The sequence below is a fragment of the Pungitius pungitius genome, chromosome 14, assembly GCF_949316345.1.
Source record: "Pungitius pungitius chromosome 14, fPunPun2.1, whole genome shotgun sequence".
Classification (NCBI taxonomy): domain Eukaryota; kingdom Metazoa; phylum Chordata; class Actinopteri; order Perciformes; family Gasterosteidae; genus Pungitius; species Pungitius pungitius.
In genome coordinates, this window is record NC_084913.1 from 3,170,892 (window position 1) to 3,194,383 (window position 23,492).

Sequence of the window (23,492 nt, forward strand, 5' to 3'; positions counted from 1 at the left end):
CAGCTGGACTCACCGATGCTGCGTTCACGTGCGGTCGGAAATGTAGCCTCCACCGTTCGACACAATAGGGCACTTTTAGTAAATATGTATTAACTAGTCGGAAAAATAACACCATATTTCACATGTCAGGTGACGAAGTAACCAATTCGTATTTGACAGTTAAAAAAATTGCAGATTAAAACAAACCAATAACGAAATGTTAAAAAGTAAATGATTTATACTTTAATAATTTAGCTAGATTAATTAATTCTAGATCATTGTAAGATGTACAATTAATATACTCAATGATTTAGACATTTATGAATTTAATACTACTGCCACTTTTATCACTTGGCTAAATTTGATTAGAAAATATACTTTTTATTTTGCATTTCAAACACTATTTTTTGATAATCTAAAGTTTTTGAATTGCATACTTTTTCGAGAGGGGGGGGCGCCCCCTGTTATAATGGTAGGGGAAACACTGGTACAATACTCCGATACGCGTACTCCTGCCCACCATTGTTGACGACGAAAAGTTGGTCTTTCGACTGCTTATGAAAACACTCTGACGTCGGAGCCTTACCGCGGTCCCTGAACGCAGCCTAATCCAGCCCAGCCGCTGAGTAGCCATTTTGGTCCCACCTAAAACAGACGGAGCAGCTTCACTTTGGGTCGTCGGAGATGGAAGAAATCCGACTCGACGGCGAGTATTTTAGTCACCGAAACCTCGTGAATCCCTCCTGGAAACACCGGACGGTGACACTCGACGCCATGGCTTCCTTTTAAACAGTTTTTTGAGGGAAAGAATACAACCTTTGGGGGCTAATTCTGTTTTTTTGAAGTGGCGACCAACATCGCCTTAACGTTACTTTAGTTAGCTTCACTTGACACGGGCACTGATTCGAGTTTTACACCTGGGCCCGAGGGTTACGCGTCATGTGAGTAAGCGAACCTCAGATTGTTACGGTATTTTTCTAAATTATTTTTTTAGTGAGGGATTTTTTTTTATTCCGGTCCCCTACAGTTCAGGTGCTCGGTTCTAACACGTCCGGTTTGGTGTTGAAAATTGTCACGATCCATGCGGAGACAGCTTCCCCCCGGAGAGCCCAGCTGCACCGCAACGCCATAAGCTACGGGGATTCTTTCCGGTTACCGGAGTAAAGGAAGTGTCGGGGGATATTTTTTCTTTTTGGTGGGTGGCGGAGTCATCAGACGGCGACTGGTGGGATTAAGGACAAATAAAAGAGATGTCAACAAAAACTCCTCTGCCAACGGTCAACGAGAAGGTGACTGAGAGTGTGAGTATAAAGGGTTGTTTATTTGGCATTTCTGATCATTTTGAATTAAAAAGGAAGGGGATATTGTGCTGATATATCTGCTTATTATATTGCCTAATTGGACTGTTAGCTTCACACTTTGTCACCAAATCGTAAACAAACATCCGTCCAACAAGCTGTTTAATTTCACTCCGTGCTGTGATTCATCTACACGCAAATCCTATTTTTGTGATAGATCATAACTTCCCGTCTCAACTTAACGTTAGATAGGCTATTTAGCCCCGAACGGGGAACAAACTACAGTAACTTTGCCTGCCGAGTCTGGCAGGCAACAGTCGTCCCTGTGCGTGCTCCTTATTGGCTCTGCCGCCTGTCACTCAAAGGTTTCAACCGCTCAGCGTCCCTTATTGGTTCCGCCTCCTCACGACCAGGGGATAACTCCGGTCCGAAAACTGCGTTGTCAAGGTAGCGACCCTGCAGCATCCGGTCCGGGTCTTTCAGTTTAAAACTGAAAAATAGTTTGTGATGAAGACAGCAAGGCATTGTTTTAATAATCAAGAAAGATATTTGATATTTCCTAGCGTTTTAAACGTGCAGAAGGAAAAAAAAAGTACATTAACGAACCGTCAAGGTGAAGACCGAAGATCATTTATTTTGTGGAAAAAAAATAAACAAAATGTTATCCGTCAATGTTGATTCCGTCAATGTTGATTACATAAATGTAATTACAGCTGAAACATAACATAATTAATTCATTGAGCACTCCTTCCCTGTTTTGCATAAAGTCAATGAGTTTTAATGATTCCAACAAATTGTTGAAATGTGTCAAATCATCAGGATCTCATGAGTCATCACAGCAGCAGCAGAGAGTCACCTGGAGATAACGCTCATCCTGCACAAACAACACGTGGGGACTTTATATTGATCCCTGGAGAGAAATTTCAGGAATTGCAAAATGTGGAAACTCTTTAGAAATATCAGTTATTACGTTGTATAAAATGTCTTTTCCGACAGACGTTCAAAACATTACAGAATAAAACGAGTCAATGCGTCAACAGAAGCTACTCGTCACATTCGGTGTATAATAAAATAATAATAACAATTCCGTACAGACTGAAAGCCACGTCTAAATTATTAAGTGTTGCAAGAACAAGACATTTTCAGACGTTGTTTTATAGCAGTTACCCGAAGTAATACTCAACTATTAAATCAAGCTTCGGTTGCATTTAACTCTGCTGGAAATGTTTGCATCGCACACGAGCACAACTGTCAATCACGGGAAAAGCACATCCAAACATCCTGTTCATAGTCTGAGAGACGGGATACGGAGAATGTGGTGAGGTCCCAGCTGCGCACTATGAGGAGTCCCCCGGATGTTTCCCACATTGGAAGGAATGAATGGGACCTGCACTTTTTGGACAAAATCAAAAACCCACAATACATTGCGGCCCTTCAGATTGTCCGATGGCGGAGGCCAAAATCAGTTAAAATAATCATGAATGATGGCGATCGGTGTGAAGAAGTCTTCTCATACTTTGTCTTTGTACAACATAGTGGAGAATACTCGTAGTATTTGTATCCAAATATACCTAAAGCAGAATTGCACATCACGCAAAGTGGCTCCATTATTTTTGCAGCCCGTTGAGGTTGATCACTGTAGTGCTTTTGCATTACTAAACCACAAAGTAACTCGTGGGACACAATGCATGTGGTCGACTGAAAATCAAGTACAAGTTCCTGCTCGTCCGATGACGCGTGAAGGGTGTGGGGAGCTTCCTCCTCTGTGCTTCTACTTTCGAAAGGACACCGGCCCCTGTGTCTGGTTTCGGTGTGTCCGCCCCTTAGCCGGCTTGACAGGGATCAGTGCCCCCCCCCCCCTCCCTCCCCCCTGCCCCCTCCCCTCCCTGTGGCACTCCTCTCTGAGCTGGGACCCGGGTGGTGTAGTGTGGATCTCCTGTGGACATCGTCAGTAGGAACATGACGGGCTCCCGGGAGGCCAGGAGACACCGCAGCCTTGTGAGTAAATCCCCCAAAACCCCCGACAGGCTTCCCAGGGACATTCGGCCTGTCGCAGGAAATAGTCTTTAGTAGTTAGGAAGCGTAGAAATGCATATTTGTGTGAGTTTTTTTTTAGTGATTAGTGGGTGATGTGTTGCCAGTGGAAAACGTGTCCTGCAGGCTTTTCTTTTGTTCTTCTTCCTGTCTGAGGTATTCAGCAGTAACCTTCTCCTATTTATACCTCCTGCCATCGCTGTGGGAGGCCAGAAATATTGGGCTTGTGGTGCTAAGCAGAGACTTTAAGGGGATCTTATCGTAGGTATTAAGCACAAAGTGTTGTGGGAGTGGGGGGGCGTGATGTCCCCCCCAGGAGCGTCGGCAGGTTTCTTCCTTTTGTTTGGGTGTAAACTGTTGTTGTTGTTGGTCTTTGGGCCGAATGGGGTCGGCTAACGAGGCGTCACCGGTCGATACCGAGCCGCACCGAGTATCGATCCAATCCATTCACTTTTAGCCACCGGGACACGGACACCCCTACACCCCCCCTACACCCCCCCACCTCCCAAAAAAAAGAAATCAATGGCCAACAGGAGAGCGGGGAGTGAATCTTGTGATTGAAGTTAAGATAAAAGACCAGAATGCATCGGGTGTTACTCAAGATTCAGGGAGGTTTTCCCTCTGTGTTGTTCGTTTGTGAATAATATAAATAAATAAAGGATAAATAAATAATGAAATAAACCCTCTAAAGGAGAAGACATTCTCAAGTGTTCACGTCGTTTCCCCGGCGGTCTGATGACGCAATGAGCCCTGGCCGCTCACCAACTCCATTAATTGTTCTCTGCGGTAATGAGAACATTGGTGTCGTAACCAGGCTGCTCTTATGGATTGACCCTCTTATTTTGTTACATGGTTGAAATCTTTACTTCCACACTCGGCAGCTTGCCAGATTTTGTTTTAATATCGTTTGTCTCGGAGGGCCGAAGGGCTTTGGGTCACAAACAGTGGCCTTTTGTGGTCGTTAAGACGATAAAAGGAGGCACAAAGTGAAATGAATTTCTTTCATCTGCTCCCGAGTTGTTTGCTGGCGGGCCAGCATGGCGTTGATGGGGGGGGGGGGGGGGGGGGACGTTGTCTGGGGTCAAAGGCTCCTCGTGGAATCATTTAACTCCGTAAGCATCATCACATGTTCTTAAATTGATTATCTTTATTGGGCTTCTGACTTCCTACAAATGACACCAGTTTTAAGGATTTGTTTCCACAGGAAACATTATCTTTTCTTTTTTTTTTTCCAAGCACAAACGAAATAATAATAATAATAACGACGCGCCCTCTCCCCCTCGCAGCACACCTCCCACAGCAATGGACGCCAGGAGGTCAGCGCCCGCTCGGCCCGGACCGGCGTCCGATCCCGCGGCTCCGAGGAGCCGCAGCAGCCCCACGTGGGGAACTACCGGCTGCTCAAAACCATCGGCAAGGGCAACTTCGCCAAGGTGAAGCTGGCCCGGCACATCCTGACGGGCCGAGAGGTGAGGCGCCGCTCGCACCAAACGGGGGGGGGGGATGGTGAGGATTGTATTTGATGTTCCTCTTCCTCACGTCTGGCTTTTGTACATTTTTTCTCTCCACAGGTGGCGATCAAGATAATAGACAAGACGCAGCTGAACCCAAACAGCCTTCAGAAGGTAATTTACACCCCCCCCCCCTCACCCCCTCCCCCGTCTGGTGCTCTGCTCTCGCCCTCTGAGGCAGAATTGGTTTATGAATTCATGAAGCACAACAGATTGGGCATTAATTGTGTAAAGGGGAAGCGGTGCATGCTGGGACGGAGCCTGTGTGGAGTTGAGAGCTTTTTGGGGATTTCAATTCTCAGCTCCTCTTCAGATTAAAAGTGTTTATTGAAATTACCGCAGTAGATGTAATAATACCTCCGTGTACGAAAAACCCAAATAACTGAAGCGATTGATTTTGTGGTGTTTTCATATTTTCCCCTTAAGGCAACTTTCTAAAAGGTTTCGTAGAAAGTATTTGGCCCTTTTCTGCAGAGAATCTGCGTCGACCTGCTCGTCCTCGCCGGGTCGTCGTCAGTTCTCGTTAAATCGACCAAATCTGCAAGAGGCTTCGCTTTTTAAAATTGCTAATTCCCCTTTGAAAAAGCTTCTTTTAGGAGCAGCTTCGCGTCTGAGAGCTCCGCTCTGAGCGACATGGGCTGTCGTCAGAGCGGGAGGGGGCGGGGCTTAGCAGGACGGCTGGCGGTTTTCCATCAGTTTTTCCGAAGCCGCGCTGATTGCGTCCTTTGTGCCCCGGAGGCCCTTTGGCGCTTCGGCCGTGTGACACGGCGGACACAGAAAAACACTGAGTCATGACACACAAAGCCGTGGCCTCTTTGTCTTCGCTTTTTGGTCTGGTTTTTATTTTTGGTTCCTGCTTGATGAACATCAAGGAATTTGTCTTTTTTTTTTCTTTGCTGCTGCTCAGCAGGGATTTAAAAGTCCTTTTAATGTTTATTTCCAGCAGCTAGAGCACAAAACCCACTTCTTTTTATACTTTTAGTGCTTTTTAAAAGTGATTTAAATGTTTCTATTCATAGGTTGAGCTTTTCTCCTGGTTGGCTGGTGCAGGGGAAGGAAACCCTGACGTGGGTCAGATTCATGGCTCCTTTGAGGGCATGAAGCTTATTTATTGCAGCTTTGACAGTTTGCAGATGTCTCTTGTGTTGAAGGGTTATTGCACTGCGTTTGAGGGATGAGGGAACAGGAACCGCTGTGAGGTGGCTCAGCATTTGGTCCTAAATGATCAGACACATGGACATTGATTCTGGATCTTTGGAGGTGTTGCCCTGCAGGTCTTTGCTTCCTGAAGACGTTCAGGCATCGCATGTGGTGTTTACTTTGTATCCCTCGCTGTGAGCCACCTGACCTCTTATGTAACGGAGGGAACTGGCGAGCGGCTGATGGCGGGGGATCTCGTCTCTGAAGCCCAAATGTTTATTTTGGGCCTTTGTTGTTAATGGTTTGGAGGCGTCGACGTTCACATCTGTCGCTCTGAGCTCCCACTCTGCTTCTCCTTCTCTTTCCTCCTCCTGCCCTCTTTGGACCTGCTGACCGCCTTGTGGTCTCTCGGGGTGAAAGGTCAGCGGGGGGGGCGACTCAGGTCGTGATTAAATGTAAACACGCGTTTCTTTCTGTGGCTGCAGAGGCGTCGTTTAGAGCAACAAAAACAGTGAATGTACATTTGTGAGGAACTCATTTAACAGTCTGATTATTAGTATCTGTTGATTCTAGACTAGTACAATATGGCTTATTATATATTTGTCCTTTTTAAAATTTAGCTCTAGATTTTACTGTTTGCCTTTATTAAATAAGTAACAATAATTAAACATTTCTTCCTCCTCACTCTGTGTCCCCACAATCATCCCCTCAGTTTGGTTTGGTTTGGTTTCAATCCACTAAGATCCATTTGCTCCTTTGTGACGCACTGAATTATTTTTTCATAAAATGCTGAAAGTAAAAGCTTTAAAACGATCTCTAAGTACAACGGTTAACGCTTTTAACAATGTAAGCATGTGTGTCTGGCTGTTTTATATTATTATTAGTAATTGATTAATTGATCAGTTAGAATGTTTTTTTTTTTTATGCAAATAGACTGTTTGAACTTTGACATGAGAGGAATGTTCATGTTCTGCTCCGTCAGTAATAAAACGCTTTGGAGGCTCATGAAACATGGATGAAGCCTTTTTATACGTCTCGTGGACGGGAGGAGGGCCGATCAATAACACAAAGCCCTCTGCTTCTTAAACACAAAGAGCCCGGCGGAGGAAACGGTGAACTGCCCTTTAAGAGATGAACGCTGTGATCCGTGTGCACGTGTCTCAACCCTTCCAAATGAAACATTTATTATGCTTTTGTGCCGAAATGAATAAGTGAGCGCGTCCTGCTGTGGGGTTTATGTAACTGCTAACGCGAGAATGGAAGATGTACAATGACTTAAAGTGTTTGTCTGAATCACTTTGCAAACCAATAAACCTGCTCAATCAGTTTTTCTGCAGAGCTTTCAGTATTCAGAAATCATCTTTGGGGCGCAGTAAAGGCACTCCCTCCAAAAAACGTCCCCGTGGAAATCTGCAGGACGAGCGCTAGTTAGCGTTAGCCCGGCTCATTGACATAGAGATGCGTTCAGGCTCTAGTCGGTAAAAACGAGCATTAGGTGGAGAATCTGAGATGATGGTAACAAATGTCCTTGTTGATGATGATGATAAAAAATAACACTAACATCTTGAAACCAACAGGGGATTATAATACTTTTCTCTTAATTTCAGCTCTTCAGGGAAGTTCGAATAATGAAGATTTTGAATCACCCAAATATCGGTAAGCGATTCGCTTCAAGACTCAACTCTGATTTGAGATATAAACGCGTGGTGATGTTTCAAATGTCAGAACGGTCTCAAAGGGAAAATCAATCGAGCCTCCATCACATTGTCTCTGCTTAAAGGCCTCCTGACATGCGGGACTGTCTGACCTTTGACCTCTCTGTTTACTGGGCAGTCACATGATCCTGCAACACAACTTGTTTTTAACTTGCAGTCTCAGCTTCAAAGTTCCTTTTTTTTTTTTTTTAAAGTTTTGGTTCCCTCGAGCTGTCAGAGATTAGACTCCATTTAATGAATGTTTGTTTAAGGCAACGACCCCAAATGAGTTTGACCTCCAGCGGACTGAAGAGAGACGGCAGGCTTCTCCTTTAGACGTTTTCCTTTTAGATGTACTGACGACCTACGGTCCAGAGAAGCCTTTGTTATCAATTATCAATTGTTTACTCCCTGTCCCTTGTTCCCTTCACTGTCAGTTCTGCATTGAACAAAATAAATGTCAATTAAAGAAGCTTGATCCAGCAAATATCTGGCTTCACTTCCCCTGAAGAACAACCTCAATGATTCAACAATAGTTGGAGGCTTTTGTTCAAAGCGCGCACACACACACACACACACACACACACACACACTGACCAGATCAACCTGTCGGGTGTGTTTTTTTTTTTTGTAACGGGGATTACTTCTCACTTCCTCTCCCCGGCGCTCTGCAGACTGATACCCACCAAACCTCCATCTACTCCGGCCTCGTCTCCATCCCACCTCGTCTATATTTAGACGCTCATCGCTCTTTTTATATCTGCGAGCTCTCGCACACACGCTGCAGCTTTTAGGCCGTGCAGTAAACACGCTGCTGGATGCTGAGCTTACGTGGTCCACACACACACACACACACACACACAGATCAATCACAGGCAATCATCCCTTAAACAATATGCTTCTTAAACTTCTTTGCTGTTTAGTTTTGCTCCTCACACTTCCTCTACTTTACCCCTTTTGGAAAATGTTTTCATCATTTGTGTCCATCACATCTCTGATAGAACTGCGTGCACCTTTTACCATGATTGTATTAATAATCCCCCCCCCCTTCCTCCCTCTCTGCCTCTAGTCAAGCTCTTTGAGGTGATCGAGACGGAGAGGACGCTCTACCTGGTGATGGAGTACGCCAGCGGAGGTGAGGCAGAAATAAAGCTGTTAACGGCGTGGGGACCTTCGTATGATTTAGATCGGAAGTCAGAATAAGCAGAAGGTTGAAAAAACAGCTGGATGGAGAAACTGTGTTCAATTTGCACATAAGAGTGGAGTCGTTTACTACTAATCGCTGCCTGAGTCCGTTAAGTTGCTGCTTCAAAGACTCAATTCATCCAATCGGGCTGATTTTAACACAAACTCCCAACCACATAAAGATCAGCAAACGGACCTCCTGCAGCCCCGGAGACGCGATGGAGACGTATGTCGCCGTGAAGGTGAAGCAGCGCCTCATTATCATAAATATCAAATGTGAGAAAAACATTTCCAGCAGAAGCTTCAGCGACGAGCAGAAAAACAGTGACTCAGAGCGGCGTCGCCGGCTGTCAGAGGGCACGTCGCGTAACGCCTCCTGTAAATTGTCCTTTTGGATGCGGCGTCACACGGTCATCCGTCACTTGGAAAAAGGGGGCGTGATCGCCGGCGAAGCAAATCGCGTTACCGCAGAGACTCTTGAGACGTCGGCTTGAAACAAATCTAATATGTCTCTGAGTTTTGATTCTGTGGATTCTCAAGGTGACCTTTTTGGATCACGTGATCCTGGAATCTCTCCAGGATTGGCGGGAACTCAAATTCACCAGCTGGTCGGTGACTTTAACGTCCGTCCGTAGAAAGACGGATCCATCTCGTCTGGATCCGCCCACCAACCATAAACCCACCAAACCGGGTGATTTTCTAGAAACTCGTAGTTTAATTTGATTCTTTTTAAATCTCCAAATCCGTGTCCGCTGCTCTTTTGTTTCAGATCCCGATGAACCAGTAAAACACCGCCGTGTCGGCGTGCTTTTTTTTTTTAAGAGCCGTTTTGTTTTACCAAATGCAGCTGCAGAGGTTTCCTCTGCGTTATTAAATTATTAAGGAACCTATTTCCATCTCCCCCGTCTCAGCGCATCGGGGGCTCCTCACGTGGGTCTTGTGTTCCGGCTCTTGTCCCCGCGCGCCGTGCACGCCGCGCCCTTTTCGCCTGCGACGCGCTAAGCGTTAGCTGGCGCGCGGCGGCGGCGGTGGCTGAGTCAGAGCCGCGAGGAGCGGAGACGCGCGCTCGGCCTCCGCGGGTCGGGGCGCCAGCGAGTGGGAGGCCTCCGAGGACGGGGAGAGATGTGGCTCTCTTTAGTTCCTGTTTCTGCCTCGACACACACACACACACACACACACACACACACGTGCACAGCAGCCGCTCGAGGCGCACACTTAGTCACGTTTTGGCTGGGAGTGAGCGTGGGTCGATGGAAGGGTCTGCTGGGGGGGGGGGGGAGCGGCTCGGCGTGGAGGAGGCGGCGCCGAGCTCGACGAACGCCCTCGAAGCGCCGCAGCTGCTCGAGGAGGAGAAGTTATTCTCGTCCGCGTGTCTTCAGAAGTTGTGATTCACCGGTTTCCTGTTCGTCTGCGACTTCTCACTCGTTGCCCCCCTTTTGTCCCTTTTGTCTCTGCAGGGGAGGTGTTTGACTACCTGGTCGCACACGGACGGATGAAGGAAAAAGAGGCCAGAGCTAAATTTAGACAGGTACCTGGCTGTCTCCCCCCTGCACTGTTCTGGTTTCACACCTCTCTTCCCCCCCCCCCCCCCCCTTCAAACATCTGAGCTGAGTGCCAAGAAACCTCCCCCCCCCCCCTAAATGTTTTTGAAAATCTTGGAGGGAGTCAATAGACCCCGAAGCAGGGGATGCTTTTGGGGGCGGGGCTTACTGTGATTGACAGGTTTTTTTTTTTTTTTTTTTACTTTAATCTTCTCTGAGTGTGTTTTGACTTCCGTTTGAATCGTCTAAATGACGAACCCGAGGCTTCACAGCCCTGAGAAGCTGTCTCTCCCTCCTGGTATCTTCAGCTTCAACCGCATTACGTTTGATCTTTCCTGTCTGCGCCGACAGCACCTCCTCCTCCTCCTCCTCCTCCTCCTTTCACCACATCCTTTTATTGCGGCCTGAGAACACAACAGACATTCAACTCAACCCCGCCTCGTCTTTTTTTTTTTTTTTTTTTTTTGTCCTCCTGCAGATTGTATCGGCGGTGCAGTACTGCCACCAGAAGCACATCGTTCACAGGGACCTCAAGGTGAGACACGAGCTCCGCGTCAGTTGAATTGCGTCCGAGCTGCAGAAACGGGGCGATCTGCCCGATTGCGCTGAGAAGAAACCCATCGTAACGAAGGGTTGAAATTTGCAAGGTTTCTCCACCGCGTGACGCGCGTCGGAGGCAAAGGTTCACGCGGCTGACACAGGTGTGATCGCGGAGAGAGATTTGAACCACAGTCCTTTCAGGCGTCGGCAGCGTCACCGGCTGAGATTAAAGGCGAGAGGCGTTTACCCCTCGCGGTTCAGTCCTCCAGATCAGCGCAAGATTGTTTTCTTCTCTCTTCTTCCGCCTCCTAATTAGTCTCTGGCCCACAGCTGCGTGTCTGCAGATGTTTGGAGTTTTAAGTCCCCGCCTGCGGTTTTTGGGCTCTTTCGCTGCACTAAGTGCTACTTAGATGATAAACGATCAGTCGACTAGAGTTTCAATAAAACACGCTGAATAACATGTAATTTACATTAAAAAGGCAATATTGAAGGAGTTTTGTTTTCAGGTGAGACTGTATCGATGTAATCGATGTGGACGCATTCAGAGCAGCTTTTCCGTAGTTAATAAAAGGAGCTTTGAGGTGAAAATGCTCGTAACGGCTCTCCTCAGGCGGAGAACCTGCTCCTCGACGCCGACATGAACATCAAGATCGCCGACTTCGGCTTCAGCAACGAGTTCACGATGGGCAACAAGCTGGACACGTTCTGCGGGTCGCCGCCCTACGCCGCGCCCGAGCTCTTCCAGGGGAAGAAGTACGACGGGCCCGAGGTGGACGTGTGGAGCCTCGGGGTCATCCTGTACACGCTGGTCAGCGGCTCGCTGCCCTTCGACGGCCAGAACCTGAAGGTGGGGCGGTCAGAGGCGTCATCAAGTTAACGCATGCTACCTGGAGATGTCTTCATCACCAGGAGATGCAACTGATGCCTTTGGAGCTGTGACCCGTAGTTTGAGCGTCTCTGCTAACGTCCTCCCCTGCAGGAGCTGCGCGAGCGCGTGCTGCGCGGGAAGTACCGCATCCCCTTCTACATGTCCACGGACTGCGAGAACCTCCTCAAACGCTTCCTGGTGCTCAACCCGTCCAAGCGGGGGACGCTCGAGGTGAGGGAGGACGCAGAAAATGTAAATATACCTCTCAATTCTTATCTCACCCCCCCCCCCCCCCCCCCTCCCAGTGGAGAATGTCATCTTCCCTCCTCACCCTGCATCTCCTCCTCTGACGCCCACGCTGGCCTGTGTTGTTGTTGTTGTTGTTGTTGTTTTTTCTCCTTCTCTCCCCGGCCCACGCTCTCCTTTCTGATGTCGTAACCATGAATAATAAACCGCCATTCTTGTTCCAAAATGGGCTTTTGTCCGCTTGCCCGCCCTCGTCTTTGAGTCCGTGTCGAAGGGAGTAGAGCAGAGTTTAAAGGATCTGACCGGTTCGGACGCCGTAGCCGACCCGTTGCCATAGAAACGGCCGGCTGTGAGAGCGCTACAAGTTGGGACCTCCTGAAGAAGTTCATGCCATGAAACATAATGACATAATTAGCTACAATTACCAACCGGATGATAGAATTTTGACATGTTTTTTTTAGTTTTTCGAGCGTCTGCTGAGGTTCAAACGGTTAGAGCGGTTTGTGTGGGAGGATGAGGAAGGACGCCGAGATCTCAGAGCTGAGAAGTGTGAACGAGCTTCCTTCCCTCTGTAGACGTGGCGCCGCTCGCCATCAACACGTAAACATCCTTCATCGCTACGGCTCTCCAGGACCTGGATGGTGGCAGAAGCTGCTGTGACGTCAAAGCCTGACCGGCCGTGATTAGTTTGGCTCCGACCTTTTATTATTCCCCCCCCAGAGAGCCATTTGATCAGCTGCAAATTAAAAATAAAAGAGCCTAACTAATGAGATGCGGATAATTTATAATCTACGTTCTATGATGATAAACCTCTTCTTTAAAGAGTGAAAGTAAAAATGTGCTTTACCAAAATCCTACTTTCTTTAATCTTTTAGATTTAAATTTGTCCATCAGAAAGTTAACAAATTCAACTTTATTTTACAACTTCCTTACAATGAAGTGGTGAATAAATAACAGTTTGCCACTTTAATGCAATAAATGATTTATGAGCTTCAAAATAGAGCAACATTTTACAGCTTAAATTCAATAAAGTAAGGGGATTAAATGTAAATAATATTCAAACCATTAAGAAAGATCCTTTTTATAAATTTTAGATCGCTCCGATTGGTCTGATTCTGAAACATAAAAGTCATCAATCGGCTGCTAACGGTTTGTCTATTTGCAGCAAATCATGAAGGATCGATGGATCAACGCCGGGTTTGAGGAGGACGAGCTGAAGCCGTACATCGAACCGGAGCTGGACATCACGGATCAGAAGAGAATCGGTAAAACCTTCTGCCTCGATCACAGAAACGTTAACGCTGCTCCACACAAAGCTGCCCCCCCCCTTCCTCCAGAGCAGAGGAGATGAAACATGATGATGAATAAATAAACAGGAGCTGTGCTGCTGCATGCAGAGAGACGGGTCGGGGGGGTGGGGGGGGAGTCTTACGTAAAGGCCCCATGAGGCGTCGTCCTTTATTTCATTTCATTAATGTCACGTTGGGGATCCCACGTACACTTAATTACGTGACGTCAGATCAACACACTGCTGTCTTATGGACTCATTCTCTTGCACACGGACCATCGATTCAATCTAGGAATTCATTTTATTCCGATCCACCAAAGTGAGTTAAAAACGTCAATTTAAGTTCTCGGGGACTTTGATCGGCGGCTTTCTGTTTCACATTTTCAGACAGAATTACGTCCTGAAGGGCGTTGTGATGTCACAGGACCTTCTCGTTTCTCCTGGCTCTGCGCCCCCAGAACGAGAAGGTTCTTTTACTAGATTCGTCGGGAGGATTTAATCCCACGAAAGGAAGCGCGCAGCTGGGCTCAGTGAAGAGAAATATCACCCTTTTAGGCTGAGCTTTCTTTCTTTTCCTAACAATGTTTTTACAGCCTGTGGCGACAGTTTCAGAGGAAATCTGCTTTTCCATCTGGCGGCTTGAAGGAGCTGCTCTTCTTTCCGGCAGCAGATATTTCTTTAAATCTATAAAGAGATTTGATCTTTAAAACCAGGCCGAATAAATCCGACCTGCTCGTGACTCATCTGAGCATCTTTAGTCTCCGTGTGCGCCGCCACCCTGCCGATGGAGTACGTCTTTTAAAGATTAATGCCATGTGTTAAGATGAAAGGCTAGAAGCCTTTGTTATGTCATCACATACGCAAAAGCAAACACACACACACACACACACAGAGCCGGAGCAGGAGGCTACAAACGTGACCTGGAGGATGGGAGAGGAAGAGAGAGTGTGTGTGTGTGTGTGTGATCTTCCTGCTGTTGGTAATCTGTCTTCATGTAGATGTTGTTCACGAAGTCCTTGCTGCTGTTCGCTCTGTGCAGATGTGATGGTCGGGATGGGCTACAACCTGGAGGAGATCCAGGAGTCTTTGGCCAAGATGAAGTATGACGAGATCACAGCCTCCTACCTGCTGCTGGGCCGCAAGGCCTCCGAGGTACCAACAATAGTGCTATGCTTACTTATTGTTAGTACTGTATGATGAACCTGGAATCAAGTGTATAAAACAAATGACTAACGAACTAAACAGAAAATTTTAAAAAAGATCTAATGGTACAAAGGTAACAATTTAAAGAAAAGTAGACGCATCTCAAAATACGGTGTTGATTAAAAGTACCCGTTCCTTCCCTCCTTCCTGCAGATGGAGCCCACTGATTCGGCCTCCAGCAGCAACTTGTCTCTGGCCAAGGCGAGGCCGAGCAGCGAGCTCAACGGACAGTCGCCCTCCCACCTCAAGGTGCAACGCAGCGTCTCCTCCAAGCAGAGGCGCTACAGCGAACAGGGTGAGGAGGAAGGAGGAGGAGGAGGAGGAAGGAGGAAGGAGCTCCTTCTCTGGTGTCGCGTTACATCGCAACTTTCCTATCTGTGACTTCTGCAGCTTTAATGACAGAGCTCACCTCCATCTCCCCCCCCTCCTCCTCGCCCCCCCCCCCAACCCTTCCCCAGTCGGTCAGAACGTCCCTCCTGGGATGTCCCACCCAAAGAGGAGTCAGACCACCACAGCGGAGAACAGCGCCAAGGAGGAAGGTGGAGTCCAGATGCGTAAACCCAGCACGCCGGGGGGGCGCGGCGCTCCGCCCGCCTCCCCCCTGCTGGGCAACGCCAACAACCCCAACAAGGCCGACATCCCCGACCGCAGGAAAGGCGCCACCACCGGATCGAGCGTGAGTCGCTGGGCGGATTTATTCTGTACAAACGTACATATTTAAATGAATCCAACCTGTCTTTCTGTCCCTCGTTAATTCTTTGATATTTATGCATATTTCTATTATTCCTCCTTTTAAACCGTCATTGGCATTTGGCGGATCCTTGAAACGATGAGTGAAACGTGTGGTTCTGTCTGCAGAGCAACGCGGCGGCGGTGGCGGCGGCGGCGGGGATGACCCGGAGGAACACGTACGTCTGCAGCGACCGGAACAACGGCGACCGGCTGTCCGTCATCCCCAACGGGAAGGAGAACAGGTGAGACTCTGCTTTCCTTTCACCAGCGTTCTGCCTCTGTTTTTTTTTTTTTTTTTTTAAGCTGAATGTGGTCCGATTCAACGCCGACGGCTTCTCAACTCGTGCTGGGTTTTTGGTTTTTGGGTTTTTTTTTCGTTCCTCTTTCTGTTTTCAATTCTTTCTTCTTTCTTTCCACTCACCCTCGTGTTCATTTTTCTCATTTCTACCTGTGTGTTTGTGGTTTTCGGGTTTTGGGGGGGGGGGTCGGGATTCTTTTTTTTTTTCCACTTCTCACCGCGGCATGAGCAGCATGACTGAGATGGCGCGCGCCACTAGCCCCTCCTCCGGCTTTGCGGGCGCCGCGTTCGGTGCCTCGTCCGGTTCGGTGCGGCTGAGGTACCAGAACGCCGGCCCGGCGGGCTGGGCCACGCTGCCCCACTCCTACTACGCCCTGGACTACTGCTCGCCCAAGTAAGACGACAGGGCCTCCCCCAGCGCCACCCTGCACCACCCTGTCTGTGTCTCATGTCTGCCCCCCCTCCCCCCGCCCCGCTCACCCCACACATCCAGCCCGCTTCACGCTCTTTAACCCCGCGGCTGAACCACAGGAACCAAAAGAAGCGGCGGTTGCCTTGGTGGTCAGTGTCTGAAATCGATGCTCGTCGCCCCCCCCCCCCCCCCCGGGGGCAGGTGTTGTCTTCACGACTTCTCCTGTTTGTGATTCGCTCGTGGTTCACAGTCCTGAAGGAAACGAACCAATAGTTGTCTGTTTGAATAAATAAACGTGATTTCGGTGGGGGTGAATGGGACTGAATGGGATGAACTAGTGATGTCACCTGGGACGAGGCGTTGGTTTCAGACACTGAAGAAGAAATATGAATCCTCACTGATTTTTCCCTGCTGGAACTGGAGGAGACGTTCGTCTGCCGTGTCCAGACCTCCTCCCCCGTACCCAACCCGTGATCCGAGCTCCGCCTCTTACCCCACCCCCCCACCCCCCCACCCCCCCACCTCGCCTCCCCCTCTCTGACTCTTTAACTCCGGGGTCCCGCTCACATCAGCGGCTCGATGCTCAGGGTGGGAAGTGAACGCAGAAGGCTCCTCTCTGGTCAAATCTCCCTCACGGACCCGTTGCTTGGTCTGTAATCAGTTTTCCGGGTGTCCTGAGCGAATGAAGGGGGCCCTGTGACGGTCAATCGGGAACATGTGGCTGACTATTAAAGTAGGAATAAATACGCTCATTCTCCTCTGTGACATGCGAGTGGAGGAACAGCAGTTAGAGGGCAGAGATTTGACCAGAAGCACAAATAAACAAGGTGATGAAGACTCGTTTTATCTCCCACACTGAAAACGAGTCTTAATCCAGCAGCTACTTCAACTGGATGTTAGTTTTTCATTTAATTTCCCACCCTGACCACATCTAACCTGCAGGAATCATTCATTTAATCGCCAGGGCAACAGCATTAATCCACGCAGGAGACATTTTAAAAGATAAGGAGTGAAAAGTGATCTGTTGGGTGAGGGGGGGTTAACCTTTGACCTTCACTTTGCTCTTGTAGCGTCAGTAGAATATAAAAATGTTTAGTTTGCTTCTTCACGCTGATCCACACTAACCTGGGCTCATAGCAGACAAAGTGACGGCCTGTGAGGTCTGCAGTGGAGAGAACGTGTGGTCAAACACTGTCGCCCCCCCCCCCCCCCCCCGCTTTTCCAGCAGCGTTGCAGCGTCGCCCGGCGGCCAGAGGAACCCGGTGGCGTCCATCAACAGCATCGCCAACGCCTCCACGCCGGACCGCCTGCGCTTCCCGCGGGGCACCGCCAGCCGCAGCACCTTCCACGGCGGCCAGCTGAGGGACCGCCGCACGGCCACCTACAACGGCCCCCCCCGCCTCGCCCACGCTGTCCCACGACGCCACGCTCCTCTCCCAGACCCGCAGCCGTGGGACCAGCAACCTCTTCTCCAAGCTCACCTCCAAGCTCACCCGCAGGTAGGCGAGGGGGGGGGTGGCGGCCTGGTTTAACTCTCCTGTCGCTCTCGCACTGTTGTTTTATTCCTCTTTTAATTCCTGTTTGAAGTGATTTGTTTTATCCGCCGCTGCCTGGACGGCGGGTTCAGAGCCTCTTGCCGCCTGCGGATCATTTTTCTTGCGTAACGGTTGCAAAGAGATTTGCGTACTTTGAAGCGTCGGGGTGTGAGACGGTGAAATCACACCGAGCTCTTGGCTGGTAAAAATAACTATTACGTAAAGTGCATAAAACCTCGTGTGATAAACTCAGCACTCAGAGAAATGAACTTCCTCTACAAATATTCATTAATATCATAATCCGAATCAATAAGTCAAAGTATGTTTAGAATAAACGTATTTACCATCACTTAATTTAGGTGTATTTAGATTTATAATTCTTTTATTCAACGAGGGAAATGATCCGCAGACACTGAAGGACAGCGGCCCCAATAAATAAAAGGAAACTGTTTGATTTCAATCAATCACCACGTGTTCATTCAGACTCACCCCCCCCCCTCCTCTCACGCCTCCCTTCACCATTGTCCCTGTCTCTTTGTCTGATTCTGTTGTAGAAACATGTCATTCAGGTTTACCAAAAGGTAGGACTCTTTCCCACCTTTTTTTTTTTTTTGCTCCACCCCCCCCCAAAAAACCCCTCAAATTAACCAGAACGATTTCCCTGATGAAGAAAAGCACAACGACTCCCTCGATGGAGAGCGCGTGGAGGCTGCTGGCACTGACTAACACGCCGCATGGCTGCAGGCAAACGCCCCGCGGGTCCGTGCACACGCACGTGCACGCGCACGCGCTTCAGATTCATCAGCACGTGATCCACAGCAAAACCTGGTCGTAGGGCAGGTGGCGTGGGAGCTGGTGCTGTGTGCGTGTGCACGTACCTGGAAGAGGGGGGGGGGGGGGGCTGAGTGGATGAAGCCGATTGGTCGAGGCGGACCGGACTCGATGAGTCGGTTGCGAGCAGCTTGCCACTAATCGACTGCTGATGCATGCTGGTCCTCTCAGCCGCCGTCGATCGCTGTTTCCTTCCTCTCCTTCGCTGATGTTAACGTCACATTTTAGACGGAGCCTGAGACTTTATTCTGCTCCATTTGTTCAACATTAAACCTAGATTTGATTTTTATTTTTATTTTTTTCTTGCCTCGCGGCTCAGATCCGATTTTTCATGATGGATTTACCCGTTGAACGGAGGACTGCTTTCAAAGCCTTTGTGTTCTGTGCTTAGACTGAAAGTAAATATCTCTTTTAAAGACCTCGTTCGATCCTTCTGTCTCACAAGCGTCTGTTTAGTTTTGGTTCCAGAATTTTCTGGGCTTTCTGGGAATCCTTTTAAGAAGAATTGAAGGTGTTCTTGCGTGACATGAAAACAATTTGGGACTCTCCTCTTAACTCCCGCCTCGGCCCTCCCTTAATGAGGTCGCGGTGTGAAAAACAAGGAAATGAAGCTTTTTGCGAGGACCCGGAGGAGGTGTTTTTTGGCCCTTGCAGGTTCCCGTCTGGCGGCTCAGCAGCGCCCTCTGGGGGCTGGTTGTGGAATAATCTTCATCCTCCAGCGCTCTGGATTCATCATCGTCATCATCAGCCTTCTGTCATCCATCACCTCACTTTTTTTTATGTTTGTTCATTTTCTGTGGAGTCGAAATGTAGTAAAATATTATTAGACGAGTCAAAAATGTTCCTGAACACCAAGAGTATAAAAATATGTTCATGAGCTTTATTTATATATCGATCAGTTGGTAACAACAACCAACAAATACCGTAAACTTAATCTATTTTACTGTAAATATGAAACTCCTAGTATCAAAACTTTTATTGATTTATTCAAATCAACCAAACGGCCAACAGATAAATTACTAAATAAACCAGTTGTCAGTTGCCGTCTATAACTAAAAAGAATTAAAGCGATAAAATGATGGACAATAGTTTCATTTTTTATGATTTTTTTAGTATTTATTGGTTATTTTAACCAGCTGAATTATAACGTTCATTAATCACTGTGTAATTATTTCTGACTTGTCTGAGAACGTTTTACTCCGTTTGACTTTTGAACCTCGGCACCTTTCAACGCATTCAGGGACTTGAACCACAGAGCTGTTGTCCTCCTCCTCTTCCTCCTCCTCCTCCTCAGGGCCTTTTTAGGTTCAGTCCCTCCTCCTCCACAGTTTGTGTTTTTTTTGTCTTCCTAACCTTCCTGTGTCCTTTTTAACCTTTTGACCTCTCGCTGCTCTTCCTCTCCTCTCAGGGTCAGTATTGACCCGGCCAAACGGCAGACGGCCAAAACAGGGCCTGCCCCCCCCTCCACCCAGGGAGGAAGGAGCCTTAGTAAGTCCTCTGCCCTCCAGTGTCTCCTCAGCTGTCCTTCCTTCTCATCCTCCTCCACGGCCTGTCCTCGTGTCCATGCATTTTTATATCCTTTCCCTCTCGCTCTTGGTTCTTTATTTTTTTTTATTTTTTTTTTTTTTTCTTGTCACGTGTCCATTTTGAGGAATATTTTTTCAGATTCCCGTTTTTTCTTTTCAGATTCAGGAGCAGAAGATATAGAGAGTTGTAGGAAGATGAAGATCTAGAGTAAGGGGCTGTTTTCATCCCTCTTCCTCTTGAGATAAAGTCTTGAGTTATGTGGAGGGACTCCCTCACCCTCTCACCCCCCCCCCCCCCCCCCCCCCCCCCCGCTCTTTCACAGCCTCTCTGACTGACCCGGGACCAGCTGTCGGTCCCGTCTGTCCTCTTGTCCTCTTGTTGTCGAGTGTCTCGAGCTGTCGGGGGGGCTCGGACTCACGTCCTCCTCCACCCTCGTCCTGTATCTTTTTTTTTTTTTTCTTTTGTTGTTGTCTCTGTTCTCAGGCTGCAGTGCATGCTGGGAGACTGATAACAGTAAAGGGAGCAGGGAGATTTCTGCTTATTTTAATCTTTTGTGGTACACGCAGACGTTCTCCTCGTGTTTGTAGTTATTCAGAGACCAGTAGAAGGTGTTGCTGGGTTTTTTATGGACACCTTATGGATAAAATGCTTTTTATCCAATTTTATTTTGAAAAACATCAAAAATAAGGTATGATGAGTAAAAATGTTTTTGTCAAATCCAGCAAATTACATGAAGTATTAGTAAAAAATGTCAATACAAAGCATACTTCATTGTTTAAGAAAGAGGAGTCTCCACAGTAGAAATTCACAAATAACTAAAGATACATTTACAGCGACGCAAATAATAACTAATATTTAAAATGAACTTTACAAGATTAATTTCAGACAGACAGATCTGTGTGTCTACGTGAACAGGCACAGAACATGTAATATACTAAGCCGGTATAAAGTATAATCACCTTTGACTAAATGAGGGTCATTTTGTCTCTTCGTCCACGTTAGAATAAAACCAGGAGATTCTTTATTGTAAATACGGCGTGTTGCGCAACATCTCACGTTGCATCGCACACTTCCTGTTCTCGCTCCTCCACTTTGATAACAATACACAAAAGCTTCATGAATCGGAGTTCTGTTTAGTTTAGGCTTTAAAGTAGTGATACTTTTATCAAGTTAAAGCCACACGATTGTAATGGAATTATTTTTCCATATTTATACTTGACACATTTTTTATTTTTTTCATTGGTTTTAAACAAGTTTGGAACATTTAACATCAAACGTCTTACTTGACTTCCGAGCCTTTTCTGGAGCTTTTGGCTCATGGGCTTCAGTGGGCGGAGCTTGAGCCCATTTCTACTTACACACCTAAAATAGGGAGTAGGTAATCTAGATTTAGCATTTTGAGTTTAGAGGAGGAAAGTTGCTGATCAATAAGCCGCTGAAGCTCATCTGAAGCTCTGCTTCTGCTCTCCTGGGTCACAAGACCAAGATGCATTTCTGTGTGCAGACGTTTTCTGTGAATTGTTGGTTTTGAGAACATTCATCACTGTTTTTTTTTCATGTATTTTTTTTATTTATCATCATGATCCTTCACAGGATGTGAAAGAAAGGCGTCCATGTCTTTGTATTTTTGTGTGTTCGGTGGTGGCTCTCGTAGTTTGTTTTCACATCGGTGTCACTCTCTTCCTTCTTCTTCTTCTTCTTATTTGCACGCAGTGGCTCTTTCTCTGATGTTGATGTTGAAGTAATTCATCATGCACAATCCACATCTTTTTTTCTTGTTTTTCCTCCTCCTTGTCTGATCTTCTCGTGGTCCCCAGAGTCTCAACAGAGTTTGAGAGAAACGGGAGACTTGAGGGCTCAAGGTGAGCAGCCTCCATCATACCCCCCCCCCCCCCCCCCCCCACCCCCCCTGCTGTGTGTTGTTGCTCCTTAAATGTTCGTATTGTCTTCGGTAAACTCCAGCTGCTCCTCTCCCTCACAGGAAGCCCTCTCAGCTGGGATGTCTCTGCTCTGTTGGCATGCGCTTAAAGAAATGAAGCAGCATGGACGTGTTTGATATTACATTCAGTCACAGCTTTTCTGGAAAACTCAAATGGATGTTAAATAAATTGAAACAACTTGTTACGTTTAAAAAAAACAAGATTCGATCCAATTGGAACCAAATCCACTTAAATGTATGAAAACTAATGATCTGCTCATTGTCACGTTTTGACTTGAGCTCTTATTTTTCTTAGAGTTAAATATTTACAAAATGCAGACACATGTTGTTTGAAGGAAATCAAGAGAAACATGTCTGTGACGAGTGATTCCGTAAAGTAACGCAGAGCTTTGACTTGAATGTAATGATTGTGTTTGAATGTAATGATTATTTGTGTTTGAGGCTCTCAAACGGGAAATTCACTTTTGTGCCGAGAGTTGGATGAGCAATACGGGCGATAAATATTCCCGTTAAACCCGACCATGATGTTAAAGAAAACACAACATCCAGAGAAATGACGTCTGGCAGGGATCTCATCATAACTCCCGGCAGGGAAGCGAATAAAACCCTCAGAGTTCAAACTGTTCTTTTTTTTGGGGGGGGGATCCTGGCGAGCCGCGCGTTTCAAAGGATCTAAAACTCACACCTGTGCACGCGTTCCTTCCACAGTCGCCATGTACCTGGGGATCAAAAAGGGGAAAACAAAGACGGTAAACCCCGCGCCCTCCGATTCACTTGGAGTATGAGGACCACCAGCTCCATGGAGGCCTGTGACATCATGCGGGAGATCCGCAAGGTGCTCGACGCCAACAACTGCGACTACGAGCAGCAAGAGAGCTTCCTGCTGCTGTGCGTGCACGGGGACGGGCGGGCGGAGAACCTGGTGCAGTGGGAGATGGAGGTCTGCAAGCTGCCGCGCCTCTCGCTCAACGGCGTCCGCTTCAAACGGATCTCCGGCTCGTCCATCGCTTTCAAAAACATTGCTTCCAAAGTTGCCAACGAGTTAAAGCTATGAGCAAAAGAGAAAGAAAAAAAAAAGGGGGGGGGTTCAAAGTATATAAATATATATATCTAGAAGTATTTAAGCTGTACAATCATCCAAGTAGCAGTTTCCAAATGTCTCCTTTTTTTAAAACAAAATACAGAGTATGTATTGAATATTCTAATGTATAGATTAAGGCTTTTGGCAATAATCACTGAATTACCTACTAATATCTGTCTGTTGAGGCCGACATTAATGAGTTGAATATGATTTGTCGTGCTGTGAATGTGGACAAAACAATGAAACATTTCTATTCTTATTTATTTCATCTTTTTTTGTTTTGATTTTTCCTGCTGGGAAAAATCAAAACAAATGATGTAGTTTTCTTTTTGTTTTCAGTGTAAATAATCTACTTTCCACAAGGCTTCACTGCAATACGCATTGTTCTTTTTGTATTTCGTTTAAAAACTAGAGATGTGGAGTCTGTAAATGGTCACATGGTTTAAGGGTCACCCATGTCTCAATTAAAGTGTATCAACTTGAAAGTGTCACGCTGGTTATTTGTCACCAGGTGGAAAATAACTGGCTTTCATTTGGCACAAAGGCCACATTTAAAACTTTGTTCAGTGTGAAAATTACTGAAACTGGTTAATTTAAGGGGAAGAGATGA

At 47.2% G+C, this 23,492-nt stretch overlaps 1 protein-coding gene across 1 annotated transcript; it reads left to right on the forward strand.

Annotated features, from left to right (window-relative positions):
• Positions 1 to 595: 595 nt before the first annotated feature.
• Positions 596 to 23,367, forward strand: mark3a (MAP/microtubule affinity-regulating kinase 3a). Its single transcript, XM_037486973.2, is given in 19 exon segments — positions 596 to 1,280; positions 4,598 to 4,780; positions 4,883 to 4,936; positions 7,570 to 7,618; positions 8,726 to 8,791; positions 10,299 to 10,369; positions 10,861 to 10,917; positions 11,533 to 11,769; positions 11,902 to 12,021; positions 13,202 to 13,301; positions 14,364 to 14,476; positions 14,681 to 14,822; positions 14,986 to 15,203; positions 15,386 to 15,501; positions 17,195 to 17,360; positions 17,362 to 17,468; positions 18,059 to 18,085; positions 21,680 to 21,724; positions 22,510 to 23,367. Coding segments are annotated over 19 exon segments (2,268 nt in total). The 5' UTR covers positions 596 to 1,229; the 3' UTR covers positions 22,856 to 23,367.
• Positions 23,368 to 23,492: the final 125 nt, after the last annotated feature.